The sequence below is a fragment of the Equus caballus genome, chromosome 7 (genome assembly GCF_041296265.1).
Source record: "Equus caballus isolate H_3958 breed thoroughbred chromosome 7, TB-T2T, whole genome shotgun sequence".
NCBI classification, from domain to species: domain Eukaryota; kingdom Metazoa; phylum Chordata; class Mammalia; order Perissodactyla; family Equidae; genus Equus; species Equus caballus.
The window spans coordinates 12,581,422-12,608,100 of record NC_091690.1 but is presented as its reverse complement, the minus strand read 5'-3'; the positions used below and the strand labels follow the sequence as shown (position 1 = coordinate 12,608,100).

At 38.0% G+C, this 26,679-nt stretch overlaps 1 protein-coding gene across 1 annotated transcript; it reads right to left on the bottom strand.

Moving 5' to 3' along the window:
* On the bottom strand, positions 1 to 26,679 carry CFAP300 (cilia and flagella associated protein 300). The gene is made up of 7 exons (XM_023644697.2): positions 26,364 to 26,679; positions 26,095 to 26,176; positions 17,465 to 17,540; positions 11,947 to 12,113; positions 7,850 to 8,022; positions 2,647 to 2,713; positions 1 to 1,790 (listed from the first exon to the last, which is right to left on the bottom strand). The coding sequence occupies exons 1-7, from the start codon at positions 26,471 to 26,473 to the stop codon at positions 1,662 to 1,664; spliced, it is 804 nt and encodes a 267-aa protein (XP_023500465.1). The 5' UTR covers positions 26,474 to 26,679; the 3' UTR covers positions 1 to 1,661.

Here is a 26,679-nt window from a genome sequence, read left to right as displayed (position 1 = left end):
TTATGGCCTAGACAAATTCTTTATTACCATGCTATTATACCTCTCAATTCAGAGAATTTGCATAATCACAGACGGGTCACTAAAATGATTTTCCCAAAACAATGGTGCAATCTTTCCTCAAAGGTGTATTCTACCTCCACCTTTAAAGCAGAGAAAAAACACTGGCAACTCCTCAGTATCAGTTCCGTGTATTTTGCCTCTGAACTTTCATCCCAGGGTCAGGCTTAGAGCACCCGGCCACATCATGCTTCTTCACTCTGTTGGACCGCTCTCCTTTCAGTTGTTGAAATCCTACCAGTTCTTCTACAGAAGCCAGACCAAGCCCTTCCTAGGCCTAGTTCACAACAATCTCTTCTCTGAATTCATGTAACAATCACTGTCTATTGACACATTCTTACAGATTACCTTCTCTACTAGGTTTATAGGGAGTGTATGTTTCCCTAAAGTAAACAGCACAGTGCCTTGCACAGAATTGTTACTCAAAAAGAATTGTCGATTGACCAACTGATTGATTAAAAGAGGGTCCTCAAGTTGCAGGGGTCTGTGTGTAGCCACCAAGACTGGTAGCAAGACTGGACATTTTTGTTCTTGATTTTATGTTTTTTTTAATAGGATTAAAAAAAATCTATAGATACTATGAACATATCTAGAAAATATTCATTCAATAAACATTTAACATGCAAAGGCATTGTGCTAGGTATTAGAAGTAAAACAAACTCTCCCCTGAGCTCTATACCCAAATTGCCAGCTGCCCTCCAGATATAACCATAGGTTCAAATCCAAGATTAGCAACCTTATCCCTACAACACAGAAATATATATTCCAAACTCGCCCGGCCTCAGTCTCAAGACCTTGTGCAGGCTCTCCATCACCTTTGGGGTACATGTCAATCACTTTTTCCATTAAAAAAGTCTAAGTTATATATTCATTCTGTGAATGTAATAAGGGGACAGTACTAAGAGACCCTACTCTGTACCCTTTTGCCAACCTAATAATACCATCAGGGCAACTTCCTCTGTTTACATACAGTGCTTGTATTAGCTAAGGGGCAGCTGCAGTTTTCATTTATTATGTGATAAAAGAGTTTACAGTTATTTTTAGAAGATTATGTTTTTACTGAGGATTTTAGTGGGACAAAGGAAGCAAACAAACTGTTATGCTTTTTATAGCCCCAGAGATGTAAATCTTTATGCAATGAAGAAACATAGTTAAATGAAACTCAAACTTTAAAAGCTAACAGTTCATATTAATGATCATGTTTAATTAATCAGTTTAATTAATGATCAGATGTTTAATTTTCTGCCACAATGTTAATCCAGAATTAATTAGCTTCTAAAATCACACACCTGGGAAATTGAGGACTCACCTGAATCTTAGTGCAACAAATATAAACTATATTTTTAGTTCTTTGCAACCTTCTGTAAAAATTTTACACCTGTATTGGTATAGATTATGTTAGGGATGGAATCTGCTTCCTCAGCTACTATTCCAGACAAATTTAATGAAAAGCATCTTAGTATTTGTTTTCTTCTGCTCTAAGCTGGTTCTTTGCATTTTATGTGAATTAACTTACAAAGTAAATGTTAACCTATAAATCAGTATTAAAATTAAAAATTGGTAAATAAGGAAATAATAAATATAGACAATCTGAAAGAACATTATTAAGACATTTCCCCCACACCATAACAGTGGTATAAAACATGAACGTGACGCTTGATAGGATCCACAATAAAGTAAGAAAACGTCTGCTCATGACTCTTTCTTGAAGGGTAGCACATACCAACAGAATCCTGAAAAAGATAAAGCTGAATTATTTAGGAGACAACAGCATTTAAATAATAAGCAACATATTTAAATATTATACATTTTCTGTTAAAATGTTATTAAACATACATCAAATCTTTGACAATAAATTGGCAGTTAACTAATATTTTTAAATATTTATTGACAGTACAGTTTATTATGCTAACAATACATTCGTACTATACAAACATGCATAATTCTTGACCTTAAGGAATTTATAGTCCAAAAGGAAATCCTATCTTTTAAAAAAGTGCTAATATTGCAAAATTTCTGTTTTGCAATTTTCTTCTATCTTTGCTTTCTTTTAGAACATGGTCCATCTATACAATGAGGGCAGGGACTATGTTTCTTTTGTTTAGCACTGTGCCCTAGCCCAGCACAGTAGCTGATACACAGAGATAATCAATAAATATTTAACTGATTAAACGAAGATACTTAAAAACTGCTTCATATTAATAATCTTTTGTATGATACTAAAATTCAAGTATCAGATTTTCTGTGATATAAAGACATTTATGGCATTCTTACTTATTTGCCCTATAAATTACGGTTTGACAGACTAGAGAACTGTGTTCTACTCCATCAGAGTCACAGTTTTAGCTCTAAAATGAGTAAGGACTATTATTAGACATGGACGACAGAAAGGAAGCCAGGGGAAAAAAGTTCATACTGTCCTCAAAATAAAAGCATACCTTATCGACTTTCAATTTTAACAAAAACCCTAAATATCATCATCTTTCCTCCTAGGCATAATATCATCCTAGTTGCTAACTCCAGTTTTAACAACCCTATCAATAACAAGTAATTAAATTGATTGATTGCAAATTTCCCCATAACACTTACATATGCTGTAACTTTAAAGACAGAAGAGGTAATTTGTATTTTCTTGGTTTGAGGATGCTTTCGAACACTAAAATAGGGGAGAAAAAGGGTACATTTTAAATATAACAAGCATTGGCATAATACATTTAAAATACTGATTCCTTTTAGTATTCAGGTGTTCTTATTCATATATAACATGGAAATACATAATATCCACCTAAAGTGGTTGAAAAGAACGGCATCTGTGGTTTCATCCAAAGATGGGGCAAGGTCAACTGCACTGAAATTGCAGAAAATTGAATTTTACAGTTAGAAGGTTTGAGGTCAGTTTGAGACTCGGGTGATGAAATGACTCGCAGGCCAGAGACAATTATTGGAAAAACAAGAATTGCCATAAGTCAGATTGAAGTGTAGACAGCTGCAAGGGGCAGATAAAAGCATACTAAAGAATTAAACAACCTAAACATAAATGCCAGTTCTGCCACTGATCTGTTATTTTACTTTGGGCAAGGTTAACCTTTCTGAACCTCAGTTTTCTCATATATAAACTGGGCATAATATGGTTCCTTTTAGGATTATATAAGAATTAAGTGTGATAACGTATATGAAAACCATTTGTTAACTTATGTATTGCTAAGTTATATCATATTAAAATCATTTTCTCTCACTAGTTCTCTTTCACGTACTCACCCCACAAAAGATGACCTATGGCAATATATAACGATGAGGAAGCAAACTGAGGATTGAGGAAATAAGCTAGAGACATATATTTATATATTAACCTATATATAAATATACACACATATTTATAATGCTTTACAATCTGCAAAATACCGTTATACACTTTCCCTTATATAAAGATCATGTAACTCAGGGAGACAGGAATTATTTTGCCAATTTTATAGACAAGATAACTAGAGGAGTTAAATGATATATTTAAGACATCCCAACTAAAAGCGGTATTTCTGGGAATAGAATCTAGGTGACACAGAGTCCAGTTCTCTTTTCCTACACCTCACCTGTTTATCCTATACTTACACTCTATAAATACGTACGCATCAAAGGTATTACTCATGTGTGACATGTGCAGGTTAAATTTAAAGGAAGATATCCTTCTTCTTCCCTTTATCAGATGAAAGTATTGCTTCTCCTTCACTAGATATGTGTAAGTAATGGAGAGAGGGAGAGGAGGAGAAAGAAGAAAGTGGACTTTGTGGAAGGGTGTGTGTACACGTGTGTATGTTTATGTGTGTGTGTGTGTGTGTGTAAAGTAATGGGGAGAGACAGAAGGAGGAGCAAGAAGAAGGGGGACTCTGTGGGAGGGAGGGGTGTGTGTGTTTGTGTGCGAGTGTGTTTGAGCTTGTGCACCTATTGGAGATGGCCAGACCTAAGCCATTTCAGGGTTCATGATTCTTAGGCAGTTTTCATCTCTAAAACATTTCATTCAGATTTAAACCTAGGACTCATGCAATTAAATTGATTTCCATATATTTCCATGACACAGCTTGAGGTCATTTTCTTTTATTTCTTTAATACCCAAGATGTACTGCTTAAAAGTTGAAGACTACATTTAAAATTCTGTGCTTATCCAAAGGATGAGTATAACCACTACATATAAAACATTTGTATACACCTATATAACCACCCAGACCAAAACACAGAACATATTATGGTGATATCTAACTTTAAATCTTGATCTGGAGGTGGTTATATGGGTGTAAACATACATAAAAATTCACCGAGCTGTATGTACACTATGATTTGTTTACTGTATGTAAATTACCCTTCAATTAAAAAAATGTAAAAAAAAACCTGTAAAAGTTTATGCTTATCAAATAAACTTAGAGAAAAATTTAGTATTTGATGCTTCCTTTAACAATCACTTAACACATATTAACATGTACCATAAGTGTTTTATTTAAAAAAGAAACTACCATTTGTACATTATTAGAAGTTGGCTCCTAACAGAAATAAATCACATTATTCCATTTTATTCTCTCTGATCCTGTATTACTGTTACTTTAAAATATCTATAATATAATTTGTATAATTTTTTATAGATCAAGTGCAGTATCATCTGTACTATATCTCTTAAGAAAAAAAAGGAAATGTAAAGTGATATTCATTAATGCCCTAGGTGTCCTACTAATAATTGCATTGTATCAGATTTTTGGCAGTCACTAACTCGCTCTCCAGGTAACCACGGTTTTTAAGGATGCTGGAACATAATTTCCCTGTAGTTCTTTTTAAAAGTGTGATTATATCAATGGTTTAGAAATAAAATAATGAATGGTTTCTTATCAATATCATTTATGCCAATTTTTGAGGATCAGTCCTATATGACTCTAAACATCATGGTATACAGACCATTCCAGGTAACTGCTCATTTTAAGAAGAAAGGACCTCACTACTTAATTAGCATCTGAAGGCCATAATCTAAGCCTTTCAGTTCAAATCATAAAATTCCACATCTGTGGCAGATATGTAGCTTGGGGAACCTTTCCAAAAACTTTGACAAGAGCATGTGTTTAATGTCTAAAGTAGAAAAGACACAGGCACCATTAGTAACTATAGAATTATTTCTGCATAGACATTTTTGAAATGTAATGAAATAACTGATCATTTACTCTCTAAGAAAATTGTTCTAAAGTGTTGCCTACGTGATTTAAAGGAACCATAATCCTTGAAAAGAAGGCCTTTCCCAAAATATTTAAAAGGTGTATATTATAGGATTTGTAATAATGGATGAGGGAGAAAATATCTTAAGAATGTTTTTAGCCTTTTGTTTCAGGCAGAGACTCCTAAAATCAGCCTCTGTAATGTGCCCCTAACATCCACAAACCTAAGGGATGGATGTCTTCGCTAGAATGGATTAGTGATCATGTGTATCACAACAGCAGGTGAGATACTGTAAAGTAGCTACTGCATGTATAATGAGAAAGATAGCAGATGTTTGTCTAAAGCATGCAAAAACACCCAAAATTCAAGTAAAGGAACAGGAAAAAATATCCTTCTTGGTTAAGTTGGCTTGTACAAATGAATTGATTAGATATGTGTCTCAGAATTCTGAGAAACTGATGATGCTTTAAGTTCCACCTATGCTTCCTCTACTTACCCTTTCCTTGATAATTGCTCTATTGATCCACCTTATCTTTACCTTAACCAAATGACACAGCATCTGACCTAAATTTGCATGATTAGTACTAGAAAAGCTACACACAGTACATGTGATGAGCCAACCAACACAGCTCTTAAGGGATTCTGAGATCATTTAATCCATTCAATTGCTTTATGTTGGCACCCAAGCCATCTTAGGCAAATATTTATTCTAATTATAATTTTCTACTGAAGTTGTTTTGGGAAGACAGGTTCATATCCCCTCTCATTCAGCAAAGAAATTTATAAGCATGCTTAAACTTGGATCATTGAAAGAAATATTTGGTGGTTCTTAAAGAAAAGTAATACTGTAATTGGGTTGGTCTCCTTCCAGCCTCCCCTAGGATGACAGACTTGTGATGAATCTCCCCTGAATGGGGGAACAGACTGCCCTTCTCTTTACTGGTCCTCGTAGACTCCATTCCATCAAGGCTTCCCTGACTGCTCACACTCACACTGACAATTTCCTCTTTTGAACTTCTGGGGTATTTATTACAGTATAAAAATTTTACTCACAAAAGATTTCAAACAATTACTTTGCTGTTATTTAACATGTTAGTTTGCTATAGTTCCCTTAAGGTCAAGGGCTGTCTCATGCTCGCAGAGTTCTGTGGACAATATTAACATTTGCTGGTTGCCTGATTAAGTGGTGATTCCCTGGACACAATTCCTATTCTTTCTGCAAAATGTTATGAATTTTGGCTATTCTTTTTACGAGTGGCTACTACTCTTTGAGTCATACTTTTTCTTAGCACCCAAAAAGTGCAGAAGAGAATCACAGGTGAGAGTCCAGGGAAGGGAACGTTGGGAAAAACAGCAGTTTCTTCAGTGTTTAAGTTCTAAAGTTTCTTCTATTTCAGTATCTCCAACAGAATCTCCTCCTCCACAGCACACAGTAGTGAGGAATTTCACAGGTTCACATGCCACACTGGTGGCAGTGGGGGGGGGGGGGCTGTGTGTGTGTGTGTGTGTCTACAGTAGGCCAAGGAGTATCTAGAGGGAGGACCAAACGCAGTCTGGTAAGTTTTCATGAGCTGCAAATGATAAGAACAGAATATGTTTGATGAAGGCACATGCATGCTTTTTCTGAAATTCTGTTTCTAACATCACTCTTCCAACAGTCTTTATGTATTGACACAATGACATTTTCATTAAAATCAGAGACAGGTTACAGAAATATTTTCCTGTTTTTAAAACCATATCAGAAATAAACTAACTGAATAAAATAACTAAATCATGCCACTTGCTGTATAGCTGCAATCACACATGGCATGAATCTGACAATTGAGGTGTTGAATATAAGTAACATAACAATCAAGAGCCTGATGAGAAGCTAATTCTGTTGTTTTCCCATTAAGGTAAAATTTTATAACTAAACTCGGGGACCCTTTGCTTTCACTTGTTCCTATCCCCTTTGCCTACAAAGATGATCCAATATCATCATTATTTAAAAACCTAACCAAAGAATCTTCACTTCAGTTAAAATAAAAGTATAAATAAGAGCTTTATAAAGATTTTATTCTCATTTGATCTTCAAGAAGAAATAAAAAAAAAGCTAGTGGAATACCTAAAACAAACTATACAGCTTTGGGATTAATTTGAAAAGGTAAAGATTACACCTAGATGAAAATTCTTCCACCTCTTTAGAATAAAGGTAGTAAATTATTTTACTATTATTTATTACTATTAGTCAAACAAATTCAAACATGCTGAGGGATCTCGTGTTCCTTAGAGATTTAAAAGGAGGGCCTAGGGAAAAAAAAGAGACCTGGAAGATGGCAGTTGCTAACACAGGATAGAGTGGGTGACAGGACTGAATGAAGAAACAAGGAAAGGAGACAGATGAAGAATGAGGAGACTGAGGACTAAAAGAGGGTCAGGGAAACCCAGAAATCTCCTAGCCTGGAGGAGGAGGAGACTATGAGAGGGGCGTCTGCATGGTGCTATTTGTAGACACTTTGGTTGTTAACATGACCACAACCAGCTGCTGGGTAATCCCACCATAGTTAAACAAAATATTTACACTATACTAACCAGAGATTTACATATTGTAATCTAGCAACTTTACCTCACTAGATCCTTATAGATAAGCTTTGTTGTTTCCAGGTACGGACTAAGCACATCTTCATATTGACAAAGGGCTCCACCAAGACAAAGATGTTTGAAAAGACAAAACAGGAACTCATCTCTATCAGATTGGCTGAATACTTCATATTTTTCTGAGTCTTCCACTAGCAAAACCTGAGTAAGATGATAAAATTAATCTTAACGTAACATAATTCGAGGGCCTAATTTTTATGTTTTCAAGAGTTTCAATTTATGTATTTAAAAACAGTCTTAGACCTATTTAAAGAACTGATCGTGAGGCAACTGGAGAGACTGACCTGTGAGACCTGCACTTATTTTCCCTCCCTTTTATCAGTAGGTAGTGACATTCAATGGAAGGAATAAATCTAAATCGAAGTCTTGTCTTCTGTTGCTTCCTTTCTTTGTTCTAGTTTGCATCTTTAGTAACCGCTTCAGTGCTACTGCAATTTTAGCACTAAATCTTATTTGGAAACAAAGGAGGCATAAATAAATACAGAAATTTCTCCATCGCATAAGGTCTCTGGTCTTTGCTTCTATCCAGAGGCTGAAAACAAATGGTCATTTTCTAAGCTTTCTCACCTTATAGTGGTTGGATCACTACTTTCCTTACCCCGACAATTACTTCATTTTGAACTCTTCAGGTAATTGGAGCCTCATAACCACCTCTCCTTTTCCTGCTTTCCTTCAATATCACCTTACACATCACCAATCTACATTGACTCTTGCTCTCTTGAGACCTTGCTACCTCTCTCAGAAAACAGATTAACTAGGTCTGATGTGTGGGATTTTCTTATATCATTGGGCATAACAGACAAGTGATTAATTTGTTGACTGCAGTGGACATGAACAAGGTGATGAATGTATGCTGTATTTCTTTTTTCTTTTTCTTTTTTTTTGGTAAGGAAGATTGGCCCTGAGCTAACATCTGTTGCCAACCTTCCTCTTTTTGCTTGAGGAAGATTGACCCTGAGCTAACGTCTGTGCCAATCTTCCTCTATTTTGTATGTGGGATACTGCCACAGTATGGCTTGATGAGTGGTGCACAGGTCTGTACCCAGGATCTGAACTGGTGAACCCTGGGCCGCCACAGCAGAGAGCACAAACTTAACCACTATGCCACTGGGCCAGCCTCCACCACATATTTCTTTTATTGAATAGTTTACATCCCACCTACTTTAAAAAAGAATGTGAGGGGCTGGCCCAGCAGCATAGTGGTTAATTTCGGTGCTCCACTTTGGCGGGCTGGGGTTTGTAGGTTAGGACCCCTGGCACAGACCCAGCATGGCTCAACAAGCCACACTGTGGAGGCATCCCAGATAAAACAGAGGAAAGAAAATTGGCATAGATGTTAGCTCAGCAACAATCCTCCTCAAGCCAAAAGAGGAAGATTGGCAACAGAAGTTAGCTCAGGGCCAATCTTCTTCACACACACAAAAAGAAAGTGAAATAGCGAACAATAAAATATGGATATAGTAAGACAAAAATAACAAAAGATAAAAAACTGTAACAAAGAAATAAAGTGCGAAGAGAAAATAAATACACATAGATGGAGAAAAGCCATAAAAATTGTGCATAACACTTAACACTACCATACAGGTAAAGGAGGGAAATATGAGTTATACAACAATCATTGTCTAGTAGCAAGAAAGTACACTTAATTAGGAAAATTATTAAGCTTACCATTTTATTTACCCCAATCACAAATGAAAATTCATCACAAGGCCATTATAGAAAAGGCATTTAAAAAAATAATAAATTTCTATGATGTGGTCTATACACAGTTTACTTAAAATGATTTGCTGAAAGCCAGTTATATACAGTAAAAGATAGGAAAGGGGAAGCGGTCCATAGTTTATTGCTCTGGGTGTGCCACTTGTAGCACTTGTACATCTCTCCCCACCCACCCCCACCCCCAAGCCCGGCCCCAGGAAATGAAATGATACTGAAGCCCAAGTTTGCAGCTACCTAAAGATCTGGCTTAGTATAAGGGTGACTAAAGCCCTTAGGAATGCATAGTTAACACCTGGCTTACATGAGCACTCTCATATATGGAATTGATTAGGCTGTGAATTTAAAAATTACAATAATTAAAAAAATTTCAGAATGAATGTCCAAACAATAACATTCTGTGTCTGATCTCCCTCTTCATTCACATACAGCTCTGTTTAGTTGCGTAGCCCTCAGAGAGTAGGTACGCAATGGTTAATCAGTCAAACTTCTGAGCCACAGTCAGGAAGGAGGTTATTATCAGTACTTACATTACACAGTATGCCAATAAAATCTGTGTTGCTGCACAATGGGGAGCCCTTTTTAGTTCAGGCTAAAGCTGGAAGTTATTTATTTTTTTTTTCAGCCAGAAAGCAACCAAATTAAAACCCTCCCTGTCGCCACAGAGTGGCAAAGAACACAAGAGCAAAGCATATAGGCAACTAGCAGGAAAATGCTGAGTCCCAACACTTCCTGAATAGAGATCTATTCATGGTAATAAATAAGACAGGCAGCAGCAGGCAGTTTTGCAGGGTATTCTGTTGGAAAGCAAATCCTCCTTTAAAAAAGTCCATTACTGAGGGTCTCTCTGGAGAAGTGATGAACTCTCTGAAATTAGCAACAAGGGCCTTGAGACAAAGAGGTAAGTATGCCACCACTGATCAGTGACAGGGAGAAGAGCTGAGAGCTTAGTAGTACCCCAAAGGGGAGAAAACCAGACTAGACCAGACACTTTCTGAATGTTAATTTCCAATCCTCAGTGAGGAGGAGTAGAAATTAATATCAGATCCCCATTGTACAGTACTTATATTATCTTGGGTTACACATAAAAATACTTCACTTAACTAAAGAGAAAACTGTACATAGTCTCATTCAATTGTGTGAGTTTGAGTACTCTCAATTAGTTAATTTTCTGTTTTGCATAAACGAACAGTTCTTTTAGGTATTGTCCTAGTGTAGAGCAGTGTATTGACTGGCTGGATGCCTCCTAGTCTCCTCCAAACAAGATTCTCATGTCTAGAATGCTGTGCATCAGTAACTTCCCTAGTTCAGTCCTATCTGGATTTGCAATACATTAGACTTCTCTCTCAATGCAGAATAATAATAGTAATTAGTAGTAGTCATTAATATTATTGAAAGCTTACTAGACGCCAGGCACTGTGCTAAGCACTTTAAAGGCATTAACTCACATAATTCTTAAATTATTCCTTTTTTATAGATGAAGAAATTGAGGTGTAGAGAGGTCAAGTGTCACAGTTATTAAGTGGCAGAGCCTGGATTTGAACCAATGTCTATTTGATACCAAAGCCCTAATTTTTAACCACTTTGTACACAGTCTTTCTCAGTAATTAAAATAATAATATCTCTTATTTTAAAGCATTTCATACTTTTAAAAAGTGCATTTAAATGCTTTCTCAACTCATTTTTTCAACGATTTCAGGAAGAAAGCAGAATGGGCATTTTAATTTCCATGTTGTACAGATAAGATCTTGAGGCTCAAGAGACTGAATTATTTGCCTAAGGTTATTATTATCCATAGGCAATTCCTGATAAAAAATCAGGAATTAGGTAAATAATCCATGTCTTCTGATTCCAAGTTCAGTACACCACTCACTAAAACAAAAATTAACTTAATCAAATGGGTTTTTTGGTCTCAGTGATGAGATTAAAAGATTCTTGTACTCAGGGATGTTTTTAAATATTCATTTGATATGTTAAAAGCCCCATATTGAAGAAAAACAGCCATCAATTAAATTGACCGGGGTTTCTCTACCTGAGCACTATTGACATTTTGGGCCAGATAACTTTGTTGTAAGGTGCTGTACTGTGCATTGTATGAAGTTTAGCGGCATCCCTGGTCTCTACCTGTTAGATGTCAATAGCACCCAGTTGAGAACTACTGAAATACACAAATAATTAAGCTGACCCTAAAAGTCCCATCCAGGAAGAAATGTACCATTGTAATGATTATTATTGATCATTAGTCATTGATAAGAGGTATTTTATGGGTTTTAGGCTGACAAAAGTTTTTGACATTAAGCATTTCCTGAAACAAAATTCTATTCTGAAATTTTAAACTTCTGTACTTACTTTTCGTAACTCATCAGAAATAAGAAAGGGATCACAAAAAGAATCTAGACATTTAACAATATGTCCACTGTCTCGTACAATATCTTCATCGTATAACCGATTAAAAAATGACATTGAAAGCAGTGTACAAGGTACATTTATAGCTTCAACTTTTTTCACTTCAGTTCCTGAAAAAAGACATTTTATAGAGTTATAAAAATTAATTTATATTATTTCCAAAACAAATTATTTCCAAAGCAAATGTCACTATGCAGAGATTCTAAGAAGTAACCAAATATGACTTATGTTTTGATATACTTAAAAGACAAATTAGTTTAGGATTTTATCAAATTCTTATTTTACAGCTTGTTCATTTTATTAATTATTAAAAGTTTACAACAAAATTTCCCCATTTCAGGCCTAGATAAAGGATATATAAATTAGAAAACACTTGAAAATGAAAACTATGTTTTTTTGTGTAGTAGGAAGTTCTTAGATCAGTTTTAATGCACAAATCAGAATTGCCTATGAAAGTACAGGAACTGCTTTATACATCTTTGGATTTGTATTATGCTTAATGCTTTATACTTCATATTTCAAAGTTTAATTAACGTAAGTAATCAGTGTTTCTAAAGTCCTTGAAGGTATCTTGAAAATGTTTCTCTCCATTTAGAAATTTATCTGTTGTGATCTCATTTACAGTGTTTATTATAAAAAATGGTTTTCCAAGTCAGGCCCTAATCAAATTATCACAAGTTTGGAATTAGAGAAATTTGAAATCATGGTGTCTTGTCTATTTTTCTCTTGTAGCTCCAGTTCTTCCCCCTTCTACCCCTTCTTCCACCCCACACTTATTTCCTGAATGTGCCTTTCAGGAATGGATTTTCTGTTACTAGAGGTTCTATTAAATTACAGAAAGACATAAAGATTAAAGTGAATATTTTTATTATTGCCTCAATGAGTCAGTTAATTTCTCTTGCTTTTATGCACCCACATATACACACAGACTCATTCAAATATAAAGGAGTAGTGTTGTTCTTTTTTCAAAGGCTTAGGGAGATTGCAGACCTAGGTATGGTGGCCTTAGTGTGTCCTCTCCCCAATATATTTGCAGGATTTTTGACCTGAGAAGTAGCCTGAGCTTGAGAAGAGTAATACTAGCAATTATTTGCACTTCTTCCCTCTGGCTGTCCACCTAGAGTCCTGCTAGGACCTGTTGCTCTTGTTCTGATCCTAAGCTGGGCTAGTGCGGAGGCAAGAAGGATGCCTGGGAGCCAGGAACTGCATATGCCTCAGTAATTTCAAAGCTATGCTGCTAAGAAAAGCTCCTTTTGTTTCAGAGGCAAAATCCTCTGGGGGATTAAAGTGAAAAGAATACCACAGAAAATGATAGAGTAGGTCTGAGCAATATTGAAAGACCAAAGAACAAGAACAGTATAGAGCCAGACGATCTTTGAAGATAGATTGGTGGCCACAGGATGAGGGATTGACATACGGCAAAATGCCATTTTAATAAATCTACCCTAGCTCTGATTTGGGAAGTGGCAGGAGGGTTTGGATGGTGAGAGAAGATAATTAAATTCAAACCACTTAATCTGAGACAGAGAAATAGCATTTGCTATGGACTGAATTGTGTCCCTCCAAAATTCATATGCTGAAGCCATAAACCCCCAAATGTGATGGTATCTGGGGGGGGGGGCTCTTTGGGAAGTAATTAGGGTTAGATGAGATCACTGGTGGGGTTAGGACTTCAACATATGAACTGTGAAGGGACATAATTCAGTCCACAATATTTTGCCCCTGATCCCCCAAAATTCATGTCCTTCTCACATGCAAAATACATTTATTCTATCCCAACAGTCTCAAGTCTTAACCCATTCCAGCATCAACTCTAAAGTCTAGGGTCCAAAGTCTCACCTAAATATCATCTAAATCAGATATGGGTGAGACTTGAGGTACAATTCATCCTGAGGCAAAAATCCCTCCCAGCTGTGAACCTGTGAAACCAGACAATTCATGTGCTTCCAAAATACAACCGTGAGATGGGCACAGGATAGATATTTCCATTCCAAAAAGGAGAAGTAGGAAAGAGGGGGTGATGGTCCCAAGCAAACCTAAAATCTAGCAACGCAAATTCCATTAGATTTTAAACCTCAAAAATAATCCTCTTTGGTTCAGTGCTCTGCCTTCCAGACCCACCGGGGCGGCAGCCCCACCTCCGTGGTTCTCCCTGAAAGGGGCAGTGTGGTATTGAAACTGAGGGGGTGGCCCTGATGATCTCTGAACTGCCTTCTCAGTTCTCTTTTCTTGAAGAATAGAATATGTTTGCAGCTAAATGCTCTATGGTCTGGTCCTGTAGGATCTAAGAAGTCTGACAGCCTTTATTTCGTCTCATATTTTTCTGTCCCCTTTAGTTCAAACTGGCAGTGTCTTTCCTGGTACAATCCCATCTCTATTCCTGGCTTCTGCTGAAATGGCTGATAAAGTCCATAAGTTGCACCTGTGAGCTCTTTACCAAATGGTTGCTCAGCCACACTCTTAGTGTTTTCTTCAGAACAAGCTTTCTTATTTTTTGCCATATGGATAGGCTGAGAATTTTCCAATCTTCAAATTCTGGTTTCTTTTTGCCTAACAATTCCCTCTTCAAAATTCATGTCTCTCCTTTCATATTTTATTAGAAGTATTCAAGAGGAGCCAACCCTCTCCTTCATAATTTTGTTTAGAAATTTCCTCACCTACATATTCAATTTTATCACTTGCAAGTTCCACCTTCCACAAAACATTAGAACACAGTTCAGCCAAGTTCTCTGCCATTTGATAACAAGGACTGGCTTTCCTCGTGTCCAGTAACATGTTCCTCATTTCCATCTGAGACCTTAACAGAATCAACCTTAACACCTATATTTCTAGCATGCACTTCAAAACTCTTCCAACCTATACCCATTAAGCAGTTTCAGAGCCACTTCCACATTTTTAGGTATTTGTTACAGGAGCACTCCACTTCTTGGTACCAAAATCAGTATTAGTCCGCTCTAGCTGCTATTGCAAAATACCACAGGCTGGGTGGTTTAAACAACAGACACATTTCTCACAGTTCTGGAGGTTGAGAAGTCCAAGATCAAGGTGCTGGCTGCTTTGATTCCTGGTGAGGACTCTTCCGGGCTTGCAGATAGCTGCCTTCTAGCTGTGTCTGCACATGGCGGAGAGCTCTGGTATCTCCTCCTGCTCTTATAAAGGCAGTAATCCCATCATGAGGGCCCCTCAGGACCTTATCTAACCCTAATTATCTCCCAAAGATCTCATCTACAAATACTATCACATTGAAGGGTGAGACTTCAACAGAAGAATCTGGGGGGGGGACACAATTCAGTCCATAGCACATGCTATCTGTTATGTAAGAATTTGGTTTAATTATATCTCCACTATTTATAAGATATATAATGCATCACTATGATCACACAGAAAGTTAAGAATGTCTTTTTTTCCCCTTGATACTAGCATTATAATACACTGAGTACCTCCTTTTTATTTGGTGTTCAGATTGGTGCTTTTCTGGCAACCATGTTAATGTAGAAGCGGCAGAGTCAGAATAGTGTACAGGTCAAGGTCTTGAATTCTGGAGCCTGGATTTGAATCTCAATTCCACCAGCCCAACTGTGTAAAACTGCACAAATTACTTAGCTCATGCCTCTGACTTCTCATTTGTGAAATAGGGATATATAATAATGCTTCTCCAGAGTTGTTTCGAGAATTAAAGGAGGTAATGTAAATAATGCCCTTAGCTGAGCACATAGGAGGCATCCACATGTCAGCCAAAAAAGGGCAAAGTGTGTCTAAACAAAGGTGGCAGCTGGCTGAGAGGATGAAACAGCACCAAGAACTGGCACCAAGAACTGGCAATCTAGGCAGTAGAGCCAGTAATGAAGGAGCTTCCATTATCACTCTCTTTAAAACTGGTTCCCTTATTACAAGAATGTCTTTTCTCTCATTTTTGAAAGCTGTTTCCTTTGCTTATAAGGCCCCCAGAGGTAAACTAGAGATACGATGTCTGATATATTAAGAAAAAGAAGAAAAGCAAGTAGAAAGGGATAAAAACAAGCTAATGGAAGAGTACTAGCAATCCACTAGAAACTTCCACTTCTGAAATGGGTGCTACTTACCTCTTTTGCTGTTTTTCAGAGAACTTCTAAATGATTCTGTGAGATACACATGGAATTTTAGAACCTCTCTTTGCAATGCCTTTTTCAAAAATTATAAAAGAAGTCAGTGCTGTTTTGTGAAGTATCTACCAATATGGGGGAAGGTTGAACACTTATTTCAAAGAACCTTATTTTTTTGTAAATGAAGTTACTGAAGTTACTGTAAACATGTTTTATAAACACTGTGATATATGGCTCTGATTATTTCCTTTTGAAGATTTTGAACTGGTAAATATATTTGCGCAGATACTCAGTTTAACTTGGTAAGTAGTCTAAAGATCACGCTGTACCAGCTTTTTGCTATAAATTTTGCAGTAATCTTTAGCCAAAAGCAGTAAAATCTGACCTCCTAAGTCTAACATCATGAACTATTTGTAATCTTGTTCTTGACTAATACTTTAAGATATTTTTGTGTAAGGCTACTAGAACTCCATGAAAATCCAGTGTAAGAATTTAACAAAACAATCCCATCTAATTTAAAATCAACTTGCATTTTCTAGAGCACAAACCCACATTACCAAGCAGATTCTCCTTCTAGAAGGATGATTTGTTCTATTGTTAAGAAGCCTCCACCTAAAATTTAAAATACAGTGTTCACGTTTTTGTTTTCAATATAGTCTTCTATTAAGTAATTTATTCCTTGACCAGAGAGTTATTTAAGAGATTTGAGTGTTCAGTGTTTAAGAGTTCGCATAATTTTCTTTAAAGGTTTCTAGCTGTGTTTCAATGAACTATGAAAATACTATATACATAAAGTTCTCCTTTTAAGAATTTCAGACTCTTTCCTCTACAGTTTAACATATTATTATTTTTAAAGAATGTTCCATGGTGGCTGCTTCCTCTGACAGAAATCCATTCCCCTGCCCCAGCTGAGATTTCACCCAAGCATACTCACATCAGCGGACTCTCACCTGACCCTGTCCCCCTGGGTAGAAGTGACCACTCCGCTCCTTTTGCTCCCACTGCTATGGTAGTACCTGTGACACATTATCGATCTTTTTTTTTTTTTTTTACATATCAATGAGTTCCTTGAGTACAGGTTTTCACTTATTAATGTTCCCTGCATGTGGCAGAGTCCATGGAAGATGTACAATGAGTACTTTACAAATGAATGAAAAGAGAAAAATTGCTCTTGCATGCTAAGCCGAGACAGCAGCAGTGGACTCCCAGGAGAAAGACAGAGGGCAGGCCTGGCACAGCTGATCATAATTGACTTTGATGTTATCAAACAAATGAGTCATTATTTACAATTCGTATTTTAATAATGAAAATTCCTGAGGCAGAATTTTGTTATAATAGTAAAACAATCACCTGATAAGATGAAAAGAAATTTTATTTACCTAATGTAATCCACTGTCCAGAAGAATCTGAAAGTAACTTCAAATTGGGAATGACATTTGGGTCTTTGAAAAAAGCCTAAAATACAAATTGGAGAGGAACAAATTAGAGACTTTATTATAAGCAATAACAAGAATTAACTGTAAAATAACTGCAGTAAAATCTCATTTAACTCAAATTGGGGAAGAAAAATTTTAGATTGTAAAATGTCTAAGTAATAAATGTTTTATAAAGAAATGAAGTTTTGTTACCTTAAGTTGGAACAGTACAAACAATGCTGTTTAAGTATAGATATCTTTGAGAATTTAATAAATAGAAAATAATGATTTACAGTGAAAAGTAGGTTATATAATGTTTGAAAATTTTGTTTTCCTTTAATCTTGTTTTCCCAATTAACTGTCTTAGTAATCATCACTCCCACACCCCATAACTAGATCTAAATCTAAAAGTAATCAACAATTTAATTCTACCCAAGGGGTATATAGAAGAGTGACAGATTTGACTTCCTAAAAATGAAAACTTTCTGTATGGCAAAAGAAAATAGGGGCTGGCCCTGTGGCCGAGTGATTGTCTGCACACTGTGCTTCAGAGGCCTGGGGTTCGCTGGTTTGGATCCTGGGCGCGGATCTACATGCCACTCATCAAGCCATGCTGTGGCGGCGTCCCACAAAGAAGAACTAGAATGACTTACAACTAGGATACACAACTACGTACTGGGACTTTGGAGAGAAAAAAAAAAAAGAAAAGAAAGTAGTCAGAGTTTTAGTTCTAAGCACCAGCAGCTGACTCTGGCTGAAAAGATCAGAAGAGAAACTTATTAAAAGTATCTCAGGCAGTCTACACAAGTTTCAGGAGGTGGAGAGAAATCAGGCTAAAGGCTGGGCCCTGGGAACAACCTGAACTGCCCTGATAAAGAAACAATTCTCCTTGCTGCAGCCCCATCAAGCACTAAAGGAAGCTACCACCATGCCTTCCCCATCAAGGCCACTGCTACGCCAGGACTGCTCTGCCTGAAAGCTGGAAGCCTCAGCCACCACCTTTGCCAGTGAAATGGATTCTGTGAGCATCTCTTTGCTTAAGTTGCTCACTTTGAAATCCCAGTCCTGCACTGATAAGTCCAATCGGTAAACCTGGATCCCAGGTTTGTGCTCTGAGTGCAAGAGAGGCAAGTGTTTTGGATTCATCTTTGGACTTCCTAAAAATGAAGGGTGGAAATTACCCCCAAGTTACATGTATGTTCAAAAGGTGCTGGGCAGTCAAAAACATAATGATGTCTATGATGAGCAATAAAAGAAAAGAAAAACCATAGATTGGGAGGAAATATTTCCAATGAATATGATTTAAAAAATGAGGAGGGGGAGGTTTTGACATCCCCAATGGTTAAAGAAAAAGCCCAATATCTATGATTAAAAAAACAGACATTAACCATGGCCAAAAGATACAAAAAGTCATGTAAAAAATACAAATAGCCAATAAACTTATGATAATATGCTCAACTTCAAGAGCAGTGAGAGAAATGAAAATAAAACCCAGAAGATATCACTTTTACCCATTACACTGGCAAGATTTAAAACGACTGGTAACTTCTGGTGAGAGTACCAGAAAATAGGCACTCTCACACACTGCTGGTGAAAGAGTGAGTTTCTACAACATTTCAGGGAAGTAATTGGATATTATCTTATACATTAAAAACATGCATGTCTTATGATCCAACAAATTCCACTTTTGGGTATATGTCCTACAGAAATGGAACCACCAAGTAGATAAGTTTTATGTATAAGGAATTTTTTAATAGTATTCTTTGTAGTGTCAAAACCTGGAAACAACTTCAACGTCCATCAAGAGAAGAACAGTTGAGTAAAATACAGTACATCTACACTACACAGTATGAGTTATTAAAAAGAAAATATTACAATGGAATTCTACTTAGCCATAAAAAAAGACATCATCTCATTTGCACCAACATGGCTGGACCTTTAGAGTATTATGTTAAGTGAAATAAGCCAGAGAGAGAAAGACAAATACTGCATGATTTTACTCATGTGGAAGATAAACAAGCACATAGACAAAGAGAACAGATTAGTGGTTACCAGAGGGGAAGGGGGTTGGGCAGTGGGCATAAGGGGTAAAGGTGTACATATATACGGTGACTGACAAATAATAATGTACAACTGAAATTTCACAGTTATAAACTATTATGACATCAATAAAAAAAAAGTATCAGAATCAAATGTAAGCTCCATAAGAGTAGGGGTCTTGTTTTTCTTATTCATTTCTCTATCCCAAGGGTCTAGAACAGGGCTTGGGTATAGCAGTTATTCAATAAACATCTACTGTATTGACTTTAAAGAAAAACTATAAATATTCTGAGTAGAAAGAGAGTAGTTTAAGAGTAATGTGTATGATAAAACAAAATAAAACTTCTATCTATTTATATGAACATAAACAAAAGTATGGAATATATACCAAACCATTAACAATACTTACCTCAGAAGTGGTGGTTGTAGGCTTGTGGGAAGAGGTGGGCTGAGAGGGTAGGAAGTAGGATAGTTTGGAATAAAGATTGCTGACTCTATGAATTGTTCTCTATTGTTTAGATTGTTGCAATAAATATTTCTCTTATTTTAACATTCCTTTCACACTATCACTCTTTTCCTAAAAAGCTTCTTGAAAGAGGAACCTACCTGTTTCACTCCTCTACCTACCAGTTATTCTTCTGTATCTGGCTCCTACTCCCATCACTCAGTCAAAAGCACACTTGACTTCCTAATTCCAAAATCAGATGGACACAGTCCCTGCCCTTATGGAGTTCAGACTAAAAGAGGAGATACTAAGTACTATGCCATGAGCATGTGAAGAAGTGCAGGATGCTACTGACGTACACGATAGGCAGACCTAATCTAATGGTGTCGGGAAGAAAAGTTAATGCAGAAAGAACGTTTAGGTTTAGATTTGAAAGTTAAGTAGGAGTCAGTTGGGCAAAGGGGTATACTGACAATGCTTAACAACTGATACCCCTCCCTCCCCAAAAAGCCCTAATTTGTAGCATTTGCCAGTTTCGACAGATTTCAAGATGCCAGTAGTTTAACAACCAGCACAGATTCTGAAAATTTAGCACTCAGCCTGTCTTGAGCTGGTTCCAGAATGATGCCAGAAAGACTTTCTGTTTTTGCTGAGGAAGATTCACCCTGAGCTAACACTTGTGCCAATCTTCTTCTATTTTGTATGTGGGTCGCTGCCACAACATGGCCACTGAGTGGTGTAGGTCTGCACCGGGACCCAAACCCAGGCCACCCAAGCAGAGCACAGTGAACTTAACCACTAGGCCATGGGGCTGGCCCCAAGACTATTTATTAAGGTGGAGAAAAATGGCAAGTTTAAAGTTGCAAGGAGAGAAAGGTATCCTATTGAAGGAAAGAAATGAGATTCAGTGTGACCAGAGTTGAAGGGGCAATGGTCAGATGATGCTGGGGGGTTAAACTGGACATTGTAGGTCGAGTCAAAAATTGTGATTTTGATCTAAGATTGATTTAGATTGACCAGTGTTTTGATCTAAGGGTAGCAGGAAGACACTGAATGAATTTAAGTAGGGGAGAGATGGGAGAGTGATATCTTCTAAAGTTCATTCTGGCTGCAGTGTAGAGAATGAATTGAAGGGGTGTAAGGAGACCGGTGAGAAGGCAGGGTACTGCTGTAATCCAAGACCTGATGTTCACATCAGTCACGATGACAGCTAGTGGGGAGGCAGAGAAGTGGATGCAGTGAATGAATATTTAGGAGGAAGGAACAAAGGGAGAAGGAGGAATCAAAGAGGACTCCTGAAATTTCTGCATGAAAAACCAGGCAGTATGTATGGCATTTAATGAGAAAAGGAACAGTGAAGAAGACCAGGTGTGCGGGGTGAAGATTAATACGTTCAACAAGTATTTGTGAATGTCTACATTACGCCTGGCAAGACAAACTCCCTGTTCCCATGGGGTTTACATTCTAGTGGTGGAGGATAAAGGTAAACACTTTACAGGTATCATATACGCCCAATTACAAAAAAACAAGTTTTCCCCAAAATTATTCCTCTGAGAAAAAGGAAATTGCCTTATAACTTTACAAAGTCTTTCAAACTAAAGAGTATTCAGGCAACTATTTTAATTTACGTAGCGTGCATTTTGAAAAGACATAAGCTGGAATTAACCTCAATGAATACTAGTTTTGAATTTTTTTTTTTTGAGGAAGATTAGCCCTGAGCTAACTGCTGCCAATCCTCCTCTTTTTGCTGAGGAAGACCAGCCTTGACTTACATCTGTGCCCATCTTCCTCTACTTTATATGTGGGATGCCTACCACAGCATGGCGTGCCAAGCGGTACCACGTCTGCACCCGTGATCCGAACCAGTGAACCCTGGGCCACTGAAGTGGAACATGCGAACTTAATCATTGCACCACTGGGGCGGCCTGTTGAATGCTTTTTAGAAGTCTTCTGAAACAGTGAACGGGGAAATTTAATTCAGAATTAGTAATTATAATTTAGATGTCATTATAAATGGAAGTAGGCTAAGTGACCTGCAGTGAATTGACCAGGAGCCCATGGAAATTAGTCTTCATAGAGGTCCCTCAAACACAGCAATACGATGGTTATGTTATTGAGATTCCAATTATACACTAGTCCCATGGTGAGGATCCCAACACCATATACTGAGCCCAGAACTCTCTCTTGAGACTCAAAGTGAGATCTTCTATTCAACTATTTAGAATATTGCTGTTTGGATACACCTCAAATTTAGTATACCTAAAACTGAACTCATTCCTTGTTTATTCTTTTGCATTCTATGTATTTAATGGCATCAATTGCCACTTTAGTCAACCAAATCAGAAATTTGGTCATCTTACACGTCTCCCTCTCAACAGCCTTTCAGCCCCTGAGTACTGCCTTTCTCATCCCATCTCTCCAGGCCAGCCAGTGCTGCTGTCTTAATTCAGGACATCGCCATATACTGCCTGGAGGACAACGGTTTCCAACTTGGTTGCACTGCTTCCAGACTGAGCCCTAACAATTCACCCTCCACACTTCTGCCAAAGTGATCTCAGTACTTTAAATTTTACTGTCTTGCTGAAAACCTTTCAGTGACTCCTTAGCTAGATAAAGCCCAAACTTCTTTGCATGGAACAAAAGGTCTTCTAAAATATTGTGCTACCCATCTAACATGATCCCCCTACTCTGTCTACTTGACAGATGCCTTCTCTTCTTTCAGGCCTTAGCTCAAGTGGCTTGTCTTTTGTAAACTCTTCTCTGACCACCTCAGTCAAAAACAATCACTTTCTCTTTTGTGCCACCAGAGTACGTTGTGCATGTGGTGTTTTTATATTCCTTCTCACTCTGCAATGCAGTTTTTGGTGTGTTTCCCTCTGTAACTGTGTCTTGTTCAACTGTACAGCCCTAGGAACTAAAGAAATGTTTGCTGGATGAATGTTTCCTTCCATCCATTTACTACCTCACAAATGAATTTTTGGAACATAATCTGTTTTTAAATTAAAAGGGAAAATTCAAAATCTGGAATTCTAGTTTAAGCAATACCCTTCGTTCAGTTATAAGTTTTTGTAGTAGAAATGACACAGAAGTTTGAGTCAAAAGGTTTGGGTTCAACATTTGCTGGGGGTTCTTGCAAAAATTATTTAACCATTCTGAGCTTCGGTTTCCTTGGCTGTAACATGGGGGTCAAAACACCAAACTTACCAGATTGTTGTAAAGAATAGTGATAAACGTATAAAAAGTGCTGAAATCTAAATCTGGCACACAGGAGTCACTACTGCTATGGAAAAACACTTTGTAAAAGTAGTATACAAATGTCCCAATAATAGCACTTATTATGAGCCTGGCATTTTGCTAAATATTTTATATACATTATTTCACTTAATCTGTGTAACAATCCATCAGATATTCAGCATTATTTTCATATTCAGAAATAGTTATGTCAAGCACTGTGATCATTTTGCAGAAAAGTAAATGGAGGCTGAAGAAGGTTAAGTAACCTGCCTAATATCATATAGCTTGTAAGCAGGAGAGTTGGAATTTGAACACAGACAGCTACTAGAGGCCAAATCAAGGGAAGATCTAGGTTTTGTAGGGCCTTAAGTTTATACAATTTTAGGGGCTCTAAGAATATAAAAATATCTATTTTTTAAAAATTTCAAAAACATATGACCATGTGAACATACTGCTGGAGTCTCTCAGCGTTCCCTGGAAGGGGCTTCTGGAAGTGAGGAGCTCGAGGAGCTCATCAGCTTCAAAATAAACTCGCTCTGGGCCATGCTCTTAGCCGCAATGCTTTATTTCCTCCAAATGACTTACATGAGTAAAAATAATGATTGCGTGAGGACATTTCTTTAAAATGAAATATGGGAATACTACTGTCTACCACAGGAAAAAAATGACGATAAATAAACACAAAGATTAGTCAGAAAAAAATTGCCTGGTGTTATGGAAATGTGTTGTGCTTTTGGAAGAATATTGAATCTGTTGAAGAACTCTATGTCTATTGAACACCCCAAATTAATTCTACACCCTCCTCCATGAAATTTTTCCCAACACCAATGCCCCTCCACTGGGTGATCTTTTTCCCTGTGCCTAGGGCCCCTTATATATCCTCCATTATAGCAATTATTTTATTGCATTGTAGAGAATTTTTTCCATTTCTTGCTTCCAAAACTGGATATCCCTTCCAAGCTGGGATCAGGTCTCTCCATCTTTTTAGCCCCCAGAGGGACACAGTTAAGTATTCAACAAATATTTATTGAATAAATGACTTATATTAAAAAAAATTTACAGCACTCTAAAATTTAGTAGATTAAAATCCTCTTCTTTTTTTTTAAAGTTTGTTTTCACAAGGGAAGATTGGCCATAAGTTAACATCTGTTGCCAATCTTCCTCCTTTTTTTCTTTCTTCCTCCCCGACCCTCCTCCCCAAAGCCCCAGGACATAGTTGTAAGTTTTTCTGGTGCTTCTATGAGGTCTGCTGGCACAGCATGGCTTCTGTCATATGGGTGGTGTGGCTCCACATCGAGGAACCAAACCTGGGCTGCAAAACCAGAGTGTGCAGAACGTTAACCACTAGGCCAACAGGGCTGGCTCTTTTTTTTTTTTAATTACTATTAATTTGAGAGCCAGTACTGGTATAAATGAAAAATATTAAAAAACTATAAAAACGTAACCTTGAATATTTGAGAAATCTCATCATCAGTAGCACTCAAATGGCATTTTATTATATTAATATTCTAACACTACCTTAGGGAAAGGGAATAGACATTTAACCAATTTACCCTCTGTTAAGGGTTGAAAAGTATCCTCCCCAAAATTCATGTCCTTCCTGGAACCTCAGAGAGTAACCTTAGTTAGAAACAGGGTCCGTGCAGACGTAATTAGTTAAGATGAGGTTATACTGGAGTAGGGTGGGCCCTTAATTCAGTGTGACTGGTGTTCTTATAAAAAGACAAGACACACTGATATGGGCAGACAAGAGGGCTAAGTGACTTTGACCTCCTGCTGCAAGACAAAGAGCACCAAGGATTGCTGGCAACCACTAGGAGCTAGGAAGAGGTAAGGCAGGATCCTTCCCCACAGATGTCATAGGGAGTATAACCCTGCGGACATCTTACCTTTGGACTTCTAGCCTCCAAAACTGTAAGACAATGCATTTTGGTTGTTTTAAGCCATGTAGTTTGCGGTACTTTGCTACAGAAGCTCTGGGAAACTAACACAAGCTCACAGTAAATATTCTGGTTTATTAATTAGGTTATAATTTTCTTCACTGCATTTATCACTCTATATGAGATGATCTGGTTTTTTCGTTTATTGGCAGTCTTGCCACTGGGCCCGTAAGATCCTTGAAAGCCAGACTCCTGTCTGTCTTGCTGCTTTTTGTATCCCCAGCACTTGGCAGAATTCTTAGCACATGGCTGGCCCTGAGGAAGTGGTAGTGAACGAGTAAATAAACTATGCCAACTATACACTAAAGTCAGTGCCCAAAAGACATGGATGGCAAAGACCATCACGGTATTTTCCATTTGACTGAGGAAAAAACCAGGATTTAAAACACTAACATGACAGAATTTTAACTAACACACCAGAACTTGTACTTTCAAGTAAGTTTTTCCCTTTTCAAATTAGTCACCTCTAGCAGCTAAAGACTTATTCCAAATAACTCCGCCATTGCTTAAAACTTTCGTTGGAATTCCTCATTGGGAAATGCTGTTAGAGCCTGTTCTTACAGGGTAGATTTGATTTTGAGAAACCACCAAAAGTAATTTTAAGCGAAGCCTAGTACATAAAGCCGGTGACAAAGCTGGGTAATAAAATTCAAAAATGAGGCGTGCCTATTGAAAAAGAGAGACAAATCTTCTAGAGAGACGGACTTTCCAAAATTGAAAAGTCATCTAAGGCAAGATACTGACGATGAGCTAATTGCTGGTGATTGGAAATGTAAAAGTTCCTCTTAAACTTTATCATTTGCACCTTTTATTATTTTCAAACTCCAAGAAAATGACGTCACTAAGGAAGGACGTGTTCACAAGAATGGATGCCGAAGTGGGGAAAAACGTAAAATCAGCGGAGACCCAAAGAACTCTGCGACCCGCATACCAACCATAACGAAGTCATCCTTCCGATAGGCCTGAAACGTCTGGTCAAACCCGAACGCCTGCGCCTTGATTCTGCCCAGCATGGACCTGCGGCACAGAAGGGAAACAAAGTCAACTTGGGGCCGACCCCCTCGGAGAGCGCACACTCGACGGGACCCGCCCGCGGGACTGGGGCCTGGGGTCGGGGGGCTTCAGTCCGGACGGGGCCTGCCCGGGCCGCCGCCACAGCCGCGAAGGCCCAGGGGCCCTTCTTCCCGGCCCCTCGGGCCCTCACCACTGGCGGAGCCGGCTGGTGCTCTCCTGGCTGCTCAGAGACTGGAAGGGTCTCTGAGGCAGGAACCTGAAGTAGTAGCCGCCCAAAGCCCCTGGCTCCCCGGCCGCCATCGTGCTCCCGGCTGCGCTGAAGCGGAGGCGGTTTCCATGGAGACGCGGCGGCCGTCAAGGCGGCCCCACGCGACGGGGCGGGGCCACGTGCAGCCCGGATCGAGGAGTCCAGCCTGGCGGCGGGGAGGGGGCTGCCCGCGGGGGAAAGCAGCCGCGGCCGCGCAGGGAGCCTTTGCCTCCGCTCCTCCCCGCGCCCCAGCGCTCCC